Source organism: Mustela lutreola, chromosome 15 (genome assembly GCF_030435805.1).
Source record: "Mustela lutreola isolate mMusLut2 chromosome 15, mMusLut2.pri, whole genome shotgun sequence".
Taxonomy (NCBI): Eukaryota; Metazoa; Chordata; class Mammalia; order Carnivora; family Mustelidae; genus Mustela; species Mustela lutreola.
This window is the reverse complement of record NC_081304.1, coordinates 36,956,493-36,975,008: the sequence shown is the minus strand read 5'-3', so window position 1 is coordinate 36,975,008 and position 18,516 is coordinate 36,956,493. Positions and strand designations below refer to the sequence as shown.

Sequence of the window (18,516 nt, the reverse complement as noted above, 5' to 3'; positions counted from 1 at the left end):
CCCTTTGCTTTTGGAAACATCCTCTAGTCCACAATAATGTCTCTCGTTTATTTATCCAAGAAATATTTACTGATACCCTTGTGTGCCGAGCACCATTGTTATGAACCCTGAAGATACATCAATGAATCAAATACATAAAAATCCTTCCCCCCTTGGGGCTGGCTGGCTCAGTCGGTGGAGCGTGTGACTCTTGATCTCGGTGTCATGAGTTCAAGCCTTGCTTGGGGCGTAGAGATTACTTAAAAAAAGTCCTTCTCCTCCTGCAGTTCATTGTGGTGGGGGAGACAAGCAGTAACTGTGAATGGTGCGTGATGACAAAACCAGGAAAGATCCAACAGGGAGGCTAGAGGAGCTGGAGCTGAGTGACAGAACTATGGGTCAGGGAAGAGAGCAGGTGTGAGGCATGACAACAAGTGACAGAGGGCCTTGTCGCCACCTGAAGGGACTGCTGTAAGTTGCCGTGAGGACCTGGCTTTTACCCTGAGGGAGCTGAAAGCTGTCTGTTATGAACGGAGCAGAGACAAGATGGAATGTCTGTTTTCAGAGGATCCCTCTGGCCGCTGAGTTGTAGGGAGAGGCCAAGAGTGACAGCAGAATACCAGAAGCTGCTGCTGTTGTCCGCCTGAGAGCCCGGGTGGTGGTGGAGGTGAGCCGGGGTTGTGGTGGAGATGAACAGAGGTGGTCTGATTGTGGATGTCCTCTTGAAGGGAGATGATTTGGAGGCACTAAGATTTCCTGGTGGTTTGCACGCAGAGTGTGAGAAAGGGAGGCGCTGAAGGCGGTTGCTAGGTTTGGGGGCTGAACAAAGGAGGAAATAGCAACTGATGTTGTAGAAAATGAGACAGGGTTGCCAGACCATAGACTCTACCTCAGATATTTTTTATTTTTTTTTAAGATTTTATTTATTTATTTGACAGACAGAGATCACAAGTAGGCAGAGAGGCAGGCAGAGAGAGGGAAGAAGGCTCCTCGCTAAGCAAGAGAGCCTGATTCAGGGCTCCATCCCAGACCCTGGGATCATGAACCGAGCCGAAGGCAGAGGCTTTAACCCACTGAGCCACCCAGGCGCCCCATACCTCAGATATTCTTTAAAGTGGCACTTTAGGAAGCAACTTGGTAGCAGGTCATGGGGTTGTGCCTGCTATCATCTGACCCTGATGCGATGTTGGAGCTCTCCAGGGGCAAGAAAATGACATTCAAGCATTCATCCTACCGATGTTTATTGAGTACTTACTATGTGCTGCATGCTCTTCTAGGCATGGGGGAGGAAAACCATGGAAAAAAGGGTCACTTTCAGGGCATCTTGGTGGCTCAGTCAGTTGGGTGTCCAACTCTTGAGACATTACCTAGGACCTCCATTTTTTATCTATTTCCTCCCTTATCCCCATTTATAGAAGTAATAACTGTGAGGAATGTCTGGGTGGCTCAGTTGGTTGGGTGTCTGACTCAGTTTTGGCTCAGGTCGTGATCTCAGGGTCCTGGGATCGAGCCCTATGTTGGGCTCCTCACCCAGCAAGGAGTCTGCTGGAGATTCTCTCTCTCTCCCTCACTCTCAAATAAATACATAAAATCTTTAAAAATAATTTAAAAAATGACTTGATCCTTCCTCTGAAGTTTGAGGAGTTTGGGATTGTGGTAGTGGTAGGTGGACACTGGGTCATTTTCCAGACATTTGACTAGTAAACTCCATGACATACATGCACACATTCATTCATTCCAACATTTACTGAGCACCTAATAGGTGTCAAGTGCTGAAGGATGGGGTCCAATTGGTGAACAAAACACCAAGTCTCGGGCACCTGGGTGTCTCAATGGGTTAAAGCCTCTGCCTTTGGCTCAGGTCATGATCCCAGGGTCCTGGGATTGAGCCACATCAGGCTTTCTGCTCAGTGGGGAGCCTGCTTCCTCCTCTCTCTCTGCCTGCCTCTCTGTCTACTTGTGATCTCTATCAAATAAATAAATAAAATCTTAAAAAAAAAAAAAAAAGCAAAAAGCACCAACTCTCTGTTCTCATAGAACTTAGATCCTAGTCGGGGGAAGACAGTCAGGGACAGTGGGGTTGGGGCCCAGACTGGAGGTTAATAATGAACAATTATTTCATTTTCTCTATACCAGACAAAGGGCTTGAGGCACCCTGCATCTCCTTTCATCCTTATGACAACCTTATTTGCAGATATGGAAACAGAGAGCCTAAGTGGACGTCCCAAGATCACACATCTAGTAAGTGGCAGAGCCAGGATTTGAACTTAGATTTTTACTGTCCTCCAGCCTGAGCTCTCCACCACAACTTTATACGGCAGTAGCAAATGTTTATTAGACGAACAAAGAAGTGGGTGAATGGTTAACCCTAACTACAGTGGTAGCCTGTTGCTTTGCTTCCGTGATACAAACGTGAGCATAAGTTTTTCATTTACTTATTAAGTCAAGCTTCTCCCAAGTATGGCTCCTGCTGAAAACAGATTTCCTGAAGATTGAGAAACAAGCACCTTTCTCCTGACCATTCACGTTTCCTGGGCAAGGCAATCTGTTTTAGGGATAAGACTTTTTTTCTTTCAGTTTTATTGAAAAATAATTGACATATAAAACTATATAAGCTTAAGGCATGTAGCAATGTAATTTGATTTATACATATTGAGAAGTAATTACGAATTAAAAAAATATTTATTTATTCGCAAGACAGAAAAAGAGAGGGCAACCAAGAGCGGGGGTAAGGGGAGGGGCAGAGGGAAAGGGAGAAGCAGACTCCCTGCTGTTCAAGGAGCCTGGCGGGACTCGATCCCAGGACCCAGGGCATGCTGGGATCATGACCTGAGCCAAAGGCAGACGCTTAACTGACTGAGCCACCCATTCAATTAAAATCATGAAATTTAATTGAAAAAGTTGTACAAAAGAAGCTATCACCTTAAGTTCTCTTCTGGGTTTGTGGCAAAGTCTCTGTATTTGGCTATAGGATGATGCCCAAATATATCAGATCTTAATTCCTGGAAGCTGTAAATGTTACCTTAAAAGGAAAAAAAAAGTCTGTGCTGATGTAATTTAGGGAGACTTAGATAATCCAGTGGGCCCTAAATGTGGTCACATGAATCCTCATGAGAAGGGGAAGGGGGAGATCGGATGCTGTAGAGAAGGAAACAGGACCTCGGGGGCGAGGTCTGGGGACGCTTCCACCAGAAGCTGGAAGAGGCAGGCAAAAGAGCCTTCCCTACAAGCTCCAGAGGGTGTACAACCTGCTGACATCTTGGTTTTGGCCCAGTGATACTGCTTTTGGACTTCTGGCCTCCAGAACCGTGAGAGAACATATTTCTGGAATTTCAGACAGACACAGGAGACAAATACAGTATCTCACAGGGATCCCTTGACCAATGAATCCTCCTCCTTCCCCACCCCCTTTCTTAGATACTTGTTTCGTCCTAGTACCCATCCACACCAGGCATAGTGTATGTCTGTGTATCATCATTGGCTCCTCCCTGAGGACCCTGAGATCACGACCTGAGCCAAAACTAAGAGTCAGACACCCAACCAACTGAGCCACCCAGACATTCCTCACAGTTATTACTTCTATAAATGGGGATAAGGGAGGAAATAGATAAAAATGGAGGTCCTAGGTAATGTCTCATGGCTAATGTAGTAGTTAACTAGGGCTAGTTAGGCCAGTTTGGAACCCCTTCTGACTCCTGACTGTGGCACTCAAGAAGGAAAACCAACAACAAACCCATTTCCATGGGCCCAATCTCTATACCCCATCTGCAAATATTCCTGTCGGCCATGGGAAGATGACCAGACTGCAACCTTCTCAAGCATGGAACTCCTAGGCTATGCCTTTCTTCACAAGCCCAGCCTAGGTCTTCATTCCTCTAACTATATTCTTTGCACATTTTCATTACCCAAAGCATCTAAGTATGGTGGAGAGACATGTCATAGATTCCCATTCACTCATTCATTCAACAAACCTCTTGCACACTGACTTTGAGCCAGTTTAGTGTGGTGGGTACCAGGGGTTCCAATGTGCCCTGAGGGTGTTCTCAACATGGCAGGGGAGACAGACAAATTAGTGTGATTAAACTGCAGTGTGTAGGTGTGAGAAGGCAGAGTGGTAGGACAATGGAAGCAATTCTATTTAGATAGAAATCAGAGAAGGTTCTTTGAAAGACACTTGAACTACGTCATAAAGAATGAGTGCCAGTTCACCAGATGGAGGGGGCGTGGGGGAGACTTTCCACATCGAGGGACGACAACATGCAAAATGAGTGTCCAAATCAATGAGTTCCCAGTGTTGTCTGAGCCCAGACCTTCTGTCTTCTGCATGCCTGGGACACCTGCCTGAACTTCTCTTGCCCTGGTTCTGTAAATGATGATCTGACACTGTGAAATATGTTCTCCAGGCTGCAAGGTCCTCAGGTCAAGGTAATGGGTCACTAGCCAGCCAGTGCCTCCAAGGAGTGGACCAGAGTCTGAAAATCAAATATGCGGACCCCACATCTCAGATGAGCAGAGGGAAGGCATGGGGTAAGACATGTGATGTTTACGTTCAGAAACTGCAAAGCCACTAGCTTGCAAATTGTCATTACGTCTGCAGGTGGAAGGTAATTTTCTCGTTACTCAAGGACTCTTGATCAGGCTCAGATTGGTCTCTGGGGAATTGCTTTATGACCCAGAGCCGGGCAGCGGTAGATAGGAGATGTGGTTTGCTGGGCAGAAGTTTACAAGGCAGGAAATTGCTTCACTGGGCACAACCATTCATAAGAAACACCTCTGGGAAAAGGAGACTGGGCTCCTGGCAGGTCTGGCCCTGGCCATGTGTTTACATCAGCAACAGCCCATGTTCCTGGTTACACAATGTGGCAGCGTCACTTCGAGTTGGGGGATCTTTGCCCCATGGAGGAATAAACACATTCCTCACTCGCGGTGTAATTAGCAGACCTCACAGACTTTGTAGGGACTCTCCTAGAGGCCCTAATGTCATTGGTAGGTGACCCTAAACATGATTAGCTAGACACCCAAACTTGAGTCCAAATTTGGTTGAATTCCCCTGTAAGTGGTAGCACAGGTTCAGATGAAGATACTGCAGAACTGAAGGGTAGAAAAGTGTGACACTCTTTTGTCAGGCAGTCGCCAAAGCCACACTGGGTGTCTTAGGAACAATCCAGGTGCTGGCAGAGGGGTCATTGGTCAGTCTTTGGGGAGGAGGGAGACAGGGCTATGGCTTGTTTGCATACATTCCAAAGCCCATGTGTCCATTGTTGCACGAGCTCGGAGCTGAGGTTTGGAGCCCAGAGCTTTTCTGCACAGGAGCCATCAGATCTGCACCTGTCATGGGGAGGGAAGATAAGGAGCAGTGACCAGTGTCTCCAGAACCGTGGGGGTCTGTCTGGCAAGTTGCTGGAAGCCTCCAACCCAGCACTGCTCATCAGAATCAAGGGTCACACCCTCCTCGGCTCTACTCCTACCCACCCCCTTGGTGACCCCATCTCAGTCTGGTTAGGGGAGCACCAAGGAACTGTTTCCCTTCTCTGAGGCCTCAGTTTGTATATCTGTGAAATGGGGGACTTCCAGTGCTACTAAGTGTTGCAGCTTCAAAGTGAAGATCCAGTGAGACTCTGAATTTCCTTGCTCTCAAGTGTGTTTGCACACTCAGGTTTTGGTGCATTTTTCTGGCACAGCTGGGCAGGCAGGCGGACTTGGAGGAGAATCTTGTATTATGTTTTCTTACCTTCATAGGAGAAGGTGCGGATGGTAAATCCGCCATTACCTCTGACGTAGTCCAGAACCCGCTATTCGTGTACTTATCCTTCCAGACAGAACATTCCGGGGCAGGAGCAGCTAGCTGGCTGCAGAAGACCCTGGGCCGGCCCTCTCTGAGGTTCTTTCGCTTCCTTGGAGATTATTTGTTTAATTCTGTCTGCCATTTGTAAGTTCCTCTTTTTTGTAGCTTTATGGTTTTATTAACATAAATATGACATGTACATAAGATAAGCTGTCTATTCATTTTCTTGGCTGCATAGCCTGGCATTGGTATTAGTGACTCTGATGGCCAGCTGGGCTTCTCTTTCCATGGTGGCTTTGCGGTTCTTGGAGGAGACGTTGTGAGCAATCTCTGCACAGTAAAATTTGTTCTGCGTGATATTGTGGAGTAGGAACTTCAGGAGCCACTGGGCAGTATGTGCTTTGTTTTCCTGTTGTTCCCATTACCATCGTTGGGCATCAAGATCTGGTCCTTGAATCTTCTGTGCACCCTATTGTCAGTGCCTCTGGATTTCCACCAGTTGAACTTAATTTTGACATATTGGTCTGACTGGTGCCAGACAAACGGCTTGGTCCTCTTTCTAACAAGCTTGGGCTTCTCCAGAGGTCTGAGGGTAGCCATGTCACCCTAAAGAGGCCCGGACCATGTCCCTCTTGGTCACTGTTCTAGCTCCACTATTTCACGTGTGTAAATGCAGGTATGAATAAATCAATGGGCTGTATTTTTTTAAAATCTGAAAACTACTGATATCCTGAATCCATAACAACGTACAGCGGACTTCGGATCACCTAGCTTCTACCTTGTCAGATGAACAGCAGCCTTGATTCCTGGTTCCCTTTTACAGACGGAACAGATGTGTCAGGGAAAGCAAGGTGGGGTACAGAGCTAAAGCTTACCAAGGGCACAAGGGCAATTCTTAGCCCGTTAGGTAATTAGGTACTGAAGTATCCACTTTAGGAGTTGTTTTCAAGCCCCTCAGGATCCCACGCAGATGTTGCCTGCCCTGCCCATTCCTGGTGAAGGACACTGCAAAAAGGTTTAGAGCCACTGTCCCTAGATATTTGGGGAAGAGTGTTACAGGGCACCTGACCTCCAGATCCTGCAAGAAGAACCAGGATAAGTCCAGAAGGGAAGGGATGATCCTATGGGTCAGTCCAGAAGAGTATGTGGCCAGGGCAGCATAGGACAAACTCAGAGGAGTGTTTTGGTATCAAGGGCATGGCCATGCAAGTATGTCAGGGACCCACTTCAGGATGGTACCCCTGAATCTGGTGTGTGTGTTTATGGGTCTGAAAAAAAAGGCATGCTTCACAAACTGGGACACAGGGAAGTGAGCCATAGGGAGTACAAAAGGCCTTAGGAAAAACAGCTCATCTTCTCCAAGCATCAATTTTATTCAGAAATAAGTAATTGTAACTGCATTTTTTTATATAAAAGCAAATGCATGACCATGGTGCAAAATTTGCACACAATTTTGAGATAAAATATGGGGCTTCAAAGAAATCTCCTGTTTGCAGTTATCTGAAACCCCACACTGCTTGTGAAGCGCAAATTTGCTCTTTTCTGCCATTAACAGGGCTTCAGTAGAAACAGTTTCAGAAGCACCCCCCCAAAAGAGCTGTGCAGAAAATGTCATCCATTGATGATACCCCCACCATCCATGCATGATGCTAGACCCCCCTCCAAGCAGAGAGGGTGACCATGATGAGACAATGGCATTGCTACAGCAACAGCCTCTCCCATCATCTGGGCTGACCCTCGGATTCCGAGAGATCAGCTTGCTGTCCTTCTTCTCCCAGGTTCTCAGAGACATACATCGCCTGTTCTAGAAGAGGAGTTACACTCCCATTATCGTTGCCTCTCTTTCTCGAGGCCAGCACGGATGAGCCACCCCATTAAGGTGGGTTAGGATGAGCTGAACTCCAGACTGACACCTGCACCTCCTCCTTCCTTCCTCCTGAGGGCAGTGGCAGCTCTGGCTGCAGATCCATGGGGAGCCCAAACCAAACCGCAAGGCCCACCTAACATGTGGTGGGGGCAAGTTTTACTTCCTCTGTGCCCAGGCTACCAGATTAAGGAATTCATTACAAATAGAGACACTACTTTTTTTTACTTTTATTCACCTTTTTGAGACGAGGACACTGACATGACACAGGAAAAAGCTAGACAGGCAGATAGCCAGTGAGTTAATATCTCTACTCCGAATATGCAGAGATTCCCAGTGAACCGGGTCTGGGTCTGGGGTTATCTGCTTAAGTTTACTTTTTGTCAAACTTTGGTTACCAAAGCAGATTCCCTTGGGCTCCCAGCTCCAGCTCCCTCCTGTGACCTCCTGGCAAGTGAACTCTTCTAGGTCTCCCTGACTCCGGGGCACGCCCCTGAAAGTGGGAATGATGTCTAATTAATCCTTGTGCTGCCTCCTGCTTAGCAGGGCCTTTGCACATGAGACTCCCCCAGTAAATATTTCCTGGTGATGAGTATGACAGCAATTTACCAGATAGTTCTGAGTCTTTTACCAAGTAATTGTGTTCTGCGCAGTCTGCTGGGCATAGAGATTCAATGACAAATAAGAAACACTCTCTTCCCTCAAGGGGCTTGTGGCTTAGCAGGGAAAGCTACCCTCCCAGACAGTACAAGCACTTCCTGCGCTGTAGCCAGAGCACCCAGCAGCTAACCTGGAAACTTCTAAAGCCATTGAGGTGGGCTTGGCCTGGCACCGCTGTAATCAAGGGGGAACCAAAAGGAGAATGGCTTCGGCCGCCCTTCCACAATCACAGGTATGCCCAGAGCGGGTGGGCTAGAGGGTGACCTCCCCATCACCCTGTAGAAAAGTGAGACCAGGCTCACACCTGTTGAGACAGGTACCTCCCATTGGCTCATTGGCCCATGTTTGCAGAGGACAATTGGAGAATGCCGGGGAGGAAGGGGATGGGTCACAAGCAGGTGAGCCTCCTTTCTGTGGCACCACAAGCATCAGCATGGAGATAGGGCGGCTGTGCTAGAAGGATTTATAACTCCAGATTTCCAGGTCTTATCAAAAAGCTCTTTCTCAATCGTGATATTGGGGGGAGGGGCAAGAAGGCAGCGACAGACTGGAGAGGGGCATTATGGGGAGGGGAGAATCTGGCAGAAGTGTGCACATCTGGATGTAGCAAATAGAGGAGTTCAGAAGGGAGGTAGAGCAGGAAGAATGAGGAGAGAGGCAGGGGCAGGGGAAGCTGTTCATGGCCAATATTCATATGGGATATTGAACCGGTTAATAATAATGCTTGATCCCTTGTCTTGTTTCCTGTGGCCCAGGCCTGAAAGGCCATAAACCTGCTTTGGAACGCAGTGAAATCCTGAGGCAAGCCCAGAGAGCCAGCCCGGGGGAGCACTGTCTTACCCAGGTTTCTACTCTCCAGAAGTTTCTCCCCACCCCCCAGAGGTCCTCACTCAGTGCATTTTATTGCTTGGGGGAGGGGCCAGGTGGGCAGGGTCTCTGGTCATACCTGTAGCTTCTGAGGCAGAGGCACAGCAGAATGGGGAAAGGCAAAATGGCCACCTTGTTCTCCTTTGGTGGTCAAAGGGGGAAGGGAAGAAGGAGACTCTGTAAGTGGCAATGGCGGGCCCGAGGCCACTGAAGGGACCAATGCTCCCTTTAGGTGCCTCTTTCTCCCTCCAGTCTTTCCCCTGCTGTTCATTCTTACCTGATGCCACCTGAATAAAAACATGGCCCAAGGAAAGTAGCACATTCTGCGGTTTGCCCGTGGCCACACCCCCAGCTGACTGCCTCGAAGGGCAGGGACTTCCCTGGCAGGCCTCCTCTGGACTCAGCCCCTAGTCTGCATTCAGCTCCCAAGTAGGCCCGCAGGCTCAGCAACACTTGAAAACAGCCCTCTGAGGACCCCGGGGAGTAGGCCTCCCTCCTCCGGCTTCCCCACTGAAACAGCAAATGCAGCAGACCTGGGTGGGAGGGTGGAGTTAACAAACACAGCCAGGCTTGGGGGAGGCAGCGCCTTCAGACTCCCCATTCCAGCCTGAGCACATCCCCCCTGGGACTTCAAAGCCAGCGGCTTGTTTGCCTGGCCACAGAGCAGCAATAATGCTTTCCCTTTTGACCTAAGAAGGCATCCCTCCATTGTTGCAAGAGGACGGCTGGCCAGAGGGGGCAGCAGAGAGCACCGGGACCCTTCCTTGGGGGCTGAGAAGTGGGCATTATAATGCCTGACCTGCAAGTCCCAGACCAGGGGATGTGTTGAGAAGGCCTGAAAGGACCCTGGATACACCTCTGGAAGGACTGTCCCAGCCAGGAATGCGTCTGAGAGAGCAGGCTCCACCCCACCACAGGCTGGTGGGACTGGCCATACAAATGTCCCCCGGAATGGAGACTGCAGCCCCATGCACTAGCCGCTCACTTGAAGGCAACCCTTGGTTCCAGGAACTGCTCGCCACGAACGTGGTGGTATAGTGTGTGTGTGCTTGTTCATGCCGTGTATACGTGTGTCCATACACATATGTGTGCTCAGGAATGTGCATAGCCCAGTGATCCCAGACACCAGCCTGTGGTTCTCTGGGAATCAAGCCCTTGACTCACATTCTGAAAGCAAACATTTATGCTTGATCTGAATGCAAGACCAGAGAATGGTATATGAGAAACAGTAAATTAATCCAGCCAATCAGCTCAAGAAATGGAGAAACCCATCTTAGGACTTGCTGAAGCCTTACTTACCCTTTAACTTCCTTCTGCCAGGTCAATGATGAAAGGTCAGAGATCCTCAAAGAGGCGTGAAAAGTCTTCCCAGACTGTAGCATCTAGCATACTGGTCGACCTTTAACAAGATGGTAATAATAATGACAAAGATGATTTTTGATTATAATGATCACAGTGATTATTTTTTTCCTGAAGAATGCCCCCCACCCCCACATTCTCCATCCCCTATGGAAGAGGATACTGAGAGTGTCTAGGCTCTTTCTGAAGAGATGGTCCCACAGTAGACACACTATAGTGTAAGGGAAGTTGAGGGGATACTAGAGTCACCCAGAGCTAGGTTCACATCCTAATTCTGTCACTTATAGCCTGCATGACCCTGAGGACATGATTTAACACTTAGAGCTCACATTTCTTCATCTATAAAGGGGCTGAAGCCTACTGGAAGATCCTACCCTTGGAAAGGAATTTCGCTGGAGATTATGACTACAGGAAATTATTTGGTGAAGGAACCAAGGGTGGGAACTCAGGTCTGAAGCTGCAGGTCCCATGCATGGAGCATCCACAGCAGGTCCCTTCCCCATCTAAAGACGCAGCACCTATGGTGGTTCAGAGCCCAGACACCACAAAGGGGCTGCCAGAGTCCAATCCCACACACGGCTTTCAGCTGAATGACCTTGGGCAGACACCTAAACTCCATGTCTCAGTTTCCTTACCTGTAAAACAATGATAATAGTGTCTACCACAAAGGATTGTTGCCAAGACAAAAAGAGTTAAGATGTATCAAGTACTTAGTACTTAGAAAATGGATGACAGGTACCTTTTTTTCTTTGAAACTATGGCTCTCTGTTTTCATGTGGACAGTTCAAAGGAAGTCAGCAATAGTTTTTGTTTAAGGCAAAAAAAAAAAAAAAAAAAGAAAAGAAAAGAAAAACTGGGGGTTTAAAGAAAAGCATTAGTAAGAGCCTGGTTGAAAGATTTATATTTTTAGAAGGAAATACAGTGCAGATATCTATATCTTTTTTTAAAGAAGTTTGGGAAGGTTAACTTTTAAAGCTAGCTTAGGGCTCATTTCCCAGGTTTAAAGTAATTTGGGGGTGGTGTCACAGTGCTAAGTGTAGGGTGATAAGACAGTGGTCACTGCTCAGGGCCTTGGAATGGATCTTGCTGTCACACAATGCAGGTAACAGAGAGTGAGACAACAAAAAGTAATGAAGGTGCCAACTGACATTTTTGAATTGAGCATTCATCATGTAGGTCCAAAAGGTATAGGCATAGGCTGTGTTGGGGTAGAGGTGCCAGAAACTGTCAACCAGTGGCACAGCCTGTAGTAATGCCCCAAAGCCTTGATGCTCTTGTGGAGTGAAGCCAGCATTCTTTTTGTTTCCCTTGGGGTTGCGAAGGTCGATTTCTTCATGAGCCACATTGAGGTCCCCATATGGCACAAGGGGCTTCTGGGAAGCCAAACCCTTCAGGAACTTGCGAAAGCCTTCATCCCAGTGCTGCCAGTACCCCAAGCGTAACAGACCTTGGCCTGCATTAGGTACATAGGCTGTTACCAGCACAAATGCGTCAAATTCAGCCACAATCCCTGAGACCTCCTGCCATCTCATGTTTGCAGTTTTCACTATTGTATTGTCAACACTGGAGTCACATGATGCTGTCCTTGTAAATACTGTCCAGGCAAAATTACAACTATTTGGTGGAGACAAGGAACATATATTGGGGTAGGAGGAGGCTTATTGATTTGTAAGTACAGGTTTGTAAACAGGACAGGAGCAAGGGAGATTTGGGCAGCTAGAATTTCCATTTCAAAGGCATGTTGCTGAAATTCATTTGTGTTAGATAGAAGGATAGATGGATGATAACCCCACTAAACCAATGTTGGGTATTGCATCCATGAACATGGTATGTTGCTCTATTCATTTAAACCTTCTGGCCTGTCAATAAAGCTGAGCAGAGAACTCTGATTCCTGCTGTCCCTTCCCTTCCTGGGGTTCTTCTATCATCTCTTAAGAAGGTTTTATTTTTTTTTAAGATTTTATTTATTTATTTGACAGAGAGAGAGATCACAAGTAGGCAGAGAGGCAGGCAGAGAGAGAGGGGGTGGAAGCAGGCTCCCTGCTAAGCAGAGAGCCCAATGTTAGGCTCGATCCCAGGACCCTGAGATCATGACCCGAGCCGAAGACAGAGGCTTAACCCACTGAGCCACCCAGGTGCCCCTCTTAAGAAGGTTTTTAAAAAATCATGAGATTTCTGGTTTCTTGTAAGAAATTTAAACTCTATAGCAAAAATCTCAAAGTACTGATGCTCTGAAATTTGACTTTTATTCTGTACCAGGACAGCAGCTCCAAATGAATTCACCTATTCCTGACTAATCAGGTGTTTCTGGGTTACCTGTTGGCAACCTCCAAATTGCAGATCCTTCCCCTTTTGTCCCTGTCACAGAGTAGATTTCTGTCCTAGCTGCCTCCCCACAGACCTTGCCCTGACCTAGAGAGCTCCGAAGTGCTACAGGAAAGGATACAGGGGATGAAATGGGAAAAAAGCCAAAAGGGGAACCCTAAACTTAAATCAGCAATGTGCCATAATTACTAAGAAGACAAAAATCTAGAGTGCATCAATAGAAGTGACTGTGTCCAGATCATGTGACAAAAGAGCCCCACTTGTTTGCAATCAGACCCCACCTTAAAGTCTGGGTGTCAGTTTCAAGAGGGACAGTGAGCAACTGGAAAGCATGGAGACGAGAATAATCAGAATAGTGAAAAGTCTGGAAATAATCTCATGTAGACAATAGCAAACATTCTAGAGATGGGTAGTCTCACAGGGAAGATCTAAGGAGAACAAATACTTGAAGAGGTATAATGTAGAGGAGAAAATGGATTGCTCTCTGGACCAGACTGTGGGGAGAGTGGGGATCCACACGACCATTATTCGACTGTTTGTCAAGGAAGCAAACCTACCCTAGCAGTAGGTAAAGGCTGGAGGGTGATTTCAGCTATGGGGTATAGGGATAACTACATTAAATAGGAGGTTGGAAAAGAAGCCATTCAACTCTAAGAGTCTGTGAGGTTTTATTTTTTTATTTCTTTGTTAAGTTATAAGTAGGACAAGTCTTCTGTTTAGGCAAAACAGTATCTGCCCAACACTCCCACTATTAGAGGCATCTAACTGGGTAAAAGCATTGTTTGTTCAGAAACAATCTCTTTTAAGATGCAGTGTGTTGTCTGAGAAAGGTGACACATTAGCACAGATAGGGAGACAGAAGGAAGTTTGGAATCACGGAAATAGCGTTTCACTGTGAATCAGAAGATTTTGGTTTGAATCTTCCACTTATTAGCTATGTGGTCTTAAGCAAGTTATTTACCTCTTTGAGTTTCTGTTTCTTTGTCTATTAAGTGAGAATAAAAATGCCTATTCTCAGATACCAAAGACATATACCTTTTGCTGGTACAGACCCACCAGGCACAGCATAGTTTCAGAGCCAGCAGCTCTAGTGACATATCATAGTAAAGGTGACATGCTCCTTTAACTAACATCTATCAACTTTCACCACTTTCATCCATATTCTACTGGCTATTCCAGGCAATGCCACAAGGCAAGAAAAGAAATAAAAGGTATAATGATTGTAAAGGAAAAAATAAAGTTGCTATTTGTTAACAATATGATTGTCTTCATAGAAAATCCAAGGAGATTTATACACCGATTATCATAACTATCACAAGAATTATGATTGCTGATTTCAATCTCAGCATATCAAAAAATCAAAAGCATTCTTATATACCTGCAAGAACTGATTAGAAAGTGTAATCTTTAAGGGTTCCTGTCACCATATGTACAAAAACTAAAAGGTATATAGGTACTAGCAATGGATCTAATAAAAGAAGTGTTGATTCAAATGGAGAAATTATAAAACCTCATTGACAGTCAGAAGGTCTAAATGAATAGAGCAATATACTATGTTCATGGATGGAATACCCAATATTATTTTTTAAATCCCAAATTGCCCTATAAATTCAATTGAGTTCCAATAACAATCTCAACCTGGCCATATCTGTGTATAGGAAACTTTCAAGCTAATCCTAAAATATGACAGAAAAGAGCCAAGAATAATAAAGACAATTTTGAAGAAGGATGAGGCAGTTGCTTTACCACAAGTGAAAAATTTAATAAGGCTATGGTAATTAAAATAGTGTGATTCTGACACAGAAAGCAAAAAGTAACTGCGATGAAATGGAATAGAGAGCTCAGAAATAGACCCATGCATTTAAGAATTACAGCAATGGCATCACAGATGACTGGAAAAATGATGGATAGTCAATAAGTGATGCTAGAACAATTGATTATCAATATGTAAAAATAACAATAAAATTACCTTCTTATCTTACACCGTAGATAAGGAGTAACTTAAAGGCTTTGGGTTCTTTGGCCTTGGAGTAGGGCAGGATTTCTTAGGTAAGACCCTAAAAGCCAAGAATACACTTGACTATATTAAAATGGAGATTTAATATACTAAATGTGCTTAATATATTAATTATTTATTTTTTAAAGATTTTATTTATTTGAGAAAGACAGCATGAGCACAAAAGAGTGGGGGGAGGGGCAGAGGAAGAGGGAAAAGCAGACTCCCCACTGAGCAGGGAGCCCAACAGTGGGCTCAATCTCAGGACCCTGAAATCATGACCTGACATGAAGGCAGATGCTTCACCAACTGAGCCACCCAGGCGCCCTATATTATATTGAAATAGGGAAAAAAAAAACCAAACACACAACAAAGTGAAAAGCCAAGCTCCAAAGTAGGAGAAAATGTCTTCAAAGAATATTACTAACAAAGGGCGAGTACCAGGTTATATAGACATTCTAACAAATCTATTTTTTAAAAAGGACCCACAATCTAAGAGAAAAAATACACAAAGAATATGAACAAGCAGATCACAGAAAAAGAAACACAAATAGACAAGAAACAAATGCAAAGCTACTTGACCTCACCAGTATTTTGAGAAATGCGACTTAAAATCACAATAAAAATGACTTTCCGGTAAAGACGTGGCATATTGAGCATTCTGCCATTTCTCCAAAAACCTCACAAAGATGACAGCAGGTTCTTTTTATAAAAGGCATAAACTCACAAGGATAATGGGAGAGAAGGCTATAGTACTAAAACTTTGGAAGCCAGAAAGCAAACAAATGGGAGATAACTGACTCAGAAAACCAAAGAAAGCTGAATCTCAATCTATAAGTGGAGAGAACGGGGAAGTAACCCAATTTGGTCTACCAGATACCTCGGGCAATGAGGATGAAGATGGAGTGGTAAATAAGACTGAATAGAAATCTTTAAAAAGCCAATAGGTTCCTAGATTTCCTTTCTTGCTTCATGCAGCCAGAACTTTTAAGAGATTAAAAAAAAGAGTCTGTGGAAAAGAAAAAAGCAGACAAATGTGAGAGCAAGTGGGTTAAAGCCTCTGCCTTTGGCTCGGGTCGTGATCCCTGGGTCCTGGGATCGAGCCCCAAACTGGGCTCTCTGCTCAACGGGGAGGCTGCTCCCCCCCCTTCCTCTTCCTACTTGTGATCTCACAGAACAAGAGAATTAAGTGAATGTTTATATAGTAAATCCTGATAAAGTGAAGGGAGCCTGTACCCTCCTTCCCGGGAAGGCAAAGCATTGGGAAATGCTTCTAAAGGATTCTGACTAGTCCAAGGGGAAAATCTTGGTACTTCTGACATCAGGTTCCCCCAAGGACATGGCCCAGCCCAGCCAAGTGAGCACCATAATCTCAAACTCAGAACTTTCAGTTTTTTAGTGCCCCATGTTTAAATATCAGTGAACATTTAGCATCACCAGACTCCTAAGGAAAGACCCTTAACAAAGACAATAAAGACGAGGGCACCTGGGTGGCTCAGTGGGTTAAGCCGCTGCCTTCGGCTCAGGTCATGATCTCAGGGTCCTGGGATCGAGGCCCGCATCGGGCTCTCTGCTCAGCAGGGAGCCTGCTTCCCTCTCTCTCTCTCTGCCTGCCTCTCTGCCTACTTGTGATTTCTGTCTGTCAAATAAATAAAATAAAATCTTTAAAAAAAATTTAAAAAAACAAAAAAACAAAAAAAACAAAGACAATAAAGACGAAAAGAAACAGGAAAAAGGCAACCTGGAGAAAACAGATTCTAAGCAGGAAAAGAAAACTAAGAACAAACAAAAAAAATCAAAACAAATAATAAAAGGACTGTAATTACTATTCTTAGAGGGGTAAGAGTAGATATTACTACATCCATAGAACAAGATGGGGGAAACATTAAAATGAACAGTTGAGGAATAAAAAAAAGTTAGAAATTTAAAATTAAAAAAAGAAATTAAAAACATATGACAATTTCAATGGAAAACTTAATAAATTGATTGGAAAATAAAGCTGAGAAAATTCCCAGAAAGTTGAATTAAAGACAAAGAGAAAAAAAAATAGGAGAGAAAATAAGACCAATGCAGGAGGCCCAATATCTAAATTATAGGAGTTCCAGAAAGAACCAAGAAAGCAGAAGAGAGGAAATGCTCAGATAAATAATCCAAGAAAAATTTCCCAGAAGTAAGACCTGGCCCTCTGGATGGAAAAGGCCCACCAAATGGCCACCACATTAGATGAAAACAGATCGAGCCATACATGCATATTCTTAAATACATAAAACCACAGAATGAATTCAAACCAACCTCAGAACAGTGGATACTGGTGAAGTATGAGAGGGGTGAAGAAGAGTGGGGAGAAATACAGAGTGGGTTTCAACTAAATCTATAAACTTTCTTCAAAAAAGAACGGGCTATGGCAAAATGTTAACTTTTATTAAATACGGGAAGTAAACATGAGTATCTGTAATATTCTCTAAACTGCTCTGTATCTGTTTCATAATTAAAATATAAATGCAATGAGGCTCAGGAAAATATATAAGAATAATCATAGCAAAAAAAAAAAAAAAAAGAGGGACACCTCAGTGGCTCAGTGGGTTAAAGCCTCTGCCTTTGGCTTGGGTCGTGATCCCTGGGTCCTGGGATCGAGCCCCACACTGGGCTCTCTGCTCAACAGGGAGGCTGCTTCCCCCCCTCTCTCTTTCTCTGCCTACTTGTGATCTCTGTCTGTCAAATAAATAAATAAAATATTTTTTAAAAAAAGAATAATCATAGCAGCCAAAAACTGGAAATAAACTAAATGTCTATTCCAAAAAAATAGATAAGTTGTGGTATATTCATACGATGGAGTATTATTCAATAAAAAGGAGTAAACAGCTAAGTCATGAACAATGTGAATGAATATCAAAAATATGTTTAAAGGAGCCAGAACAAAAGCGTGTGGAATCCAATAACAAGCAAAATGAATGAAGGGTGATAGAAGAAGGAGTTGCCTAAAGAAAAGAGAAGGATTAAGGGATTGACTGGAAAGGACAAAGAGAGTGATAGACGGTCCTATACCTTGCTGTAAGTGAAAGTTACATGAGTATATGTAATTATTAAAGCACACTGAGCTGAATACTTGAGATCTGTCATATTATTGTCTGTAAGTTGTACTTCAATGATGAATGAATGAATGAAGTGGGAAAACAGGTGACCAAAGGGAGCTTCAAAGTTAAATTTTGGGTTGAACCAATGGAATACTAGTCAGCAAACAAAAAATGAAAGTTTGGTGCTCACTTCGGCAGCACGTATAGTAAAATTGGAATGATACAGAGAAGATTAGTATGGCCCCTGCACAAGGATGACACGCAAATTTGCGAAGCGTTCCATATTTCAAAAAAAACAAGAAAGAAAGAAAAAAATGGAAGTTTTCCATTTGCAATGACATGGATGGAACTAGAGGGTATTACACGCGGCGAAATAAGTTAATCAGAGAAAGACAATTATCATATGATATCACTCATACGTGGAATTTTAGAAACAAAGCAGAGGATCATCGGGGAAGAGAGGGAGACAAACCGTAAGAGACTGAATCATAGGAAAAAAACTCAGTTTTGTTGCAGGGGAGGGGATTGGGGGGATGGGGTAGCTGGGTGATGGACATTAAGGAGGCCACGTGATTTAATGAGCACTGGGTATTACATAGGATTGATG

The 18,516-nt window shown here is 44.6% G+C and overlaps 1 protein-coding gene, 1 non-coding gene and 1 pseudogene across 2 annotated transcripts; 1 reads left to right on the top strand and 2 right to left on the bottom strand.

Annotated features, from left to right (window-relative positions):
• Positions 1 to 5,978: 5,978 nt before the first annotated feature.
• Positions 5,979 to 6,364, bottom strand: LOC131815680 (large ribosomal subunit protein eL32-like; annotated as a pseudogene).
• Positions 6,365 to 11,338: 4,974 nt separating this feature from the next.
• LOC131815621 (DNA-(apurinic or apyrimidinic site) endonuclease-like) lies at positions 11,339 to 12,046 on the bottom strand. Its single transcript, XM_059147409.1, has one exon. It carries the CDS (start codon positions 12,044 to 12,046, stop codon positions 11,537 to 11,539), a length of 510 nt encoding a protein of 169 aa, XP_059003392.1. The 3' UTR covers positions 11,339 to 11,536.
• A 6,045-nt stretch (positions 12,047 to 18,091) lies between these two features.
• On the top strand, positions 18,092 to 18,198 carry LOC131817137 (U6 spliceosomal RNA). Its single transcript, XR_009348346.1, has one exon. It is a non-coding gene; the product is annotated as a U6 spliceosomal RNA (small nuclear RNA).
• Positions 18,199 to 18,516: the final 318 nt, after the last annotated feature.

Excerpts from the sequence above, each read along its gene's own strand:
- LOC131815621 (XM_059147409.1), bottom strand. The coding sequence starts at position 12,046 with ATGAGATGGCAGGAGGTCTCAGGGATTGTGGCTGAATTTGACGCATTT.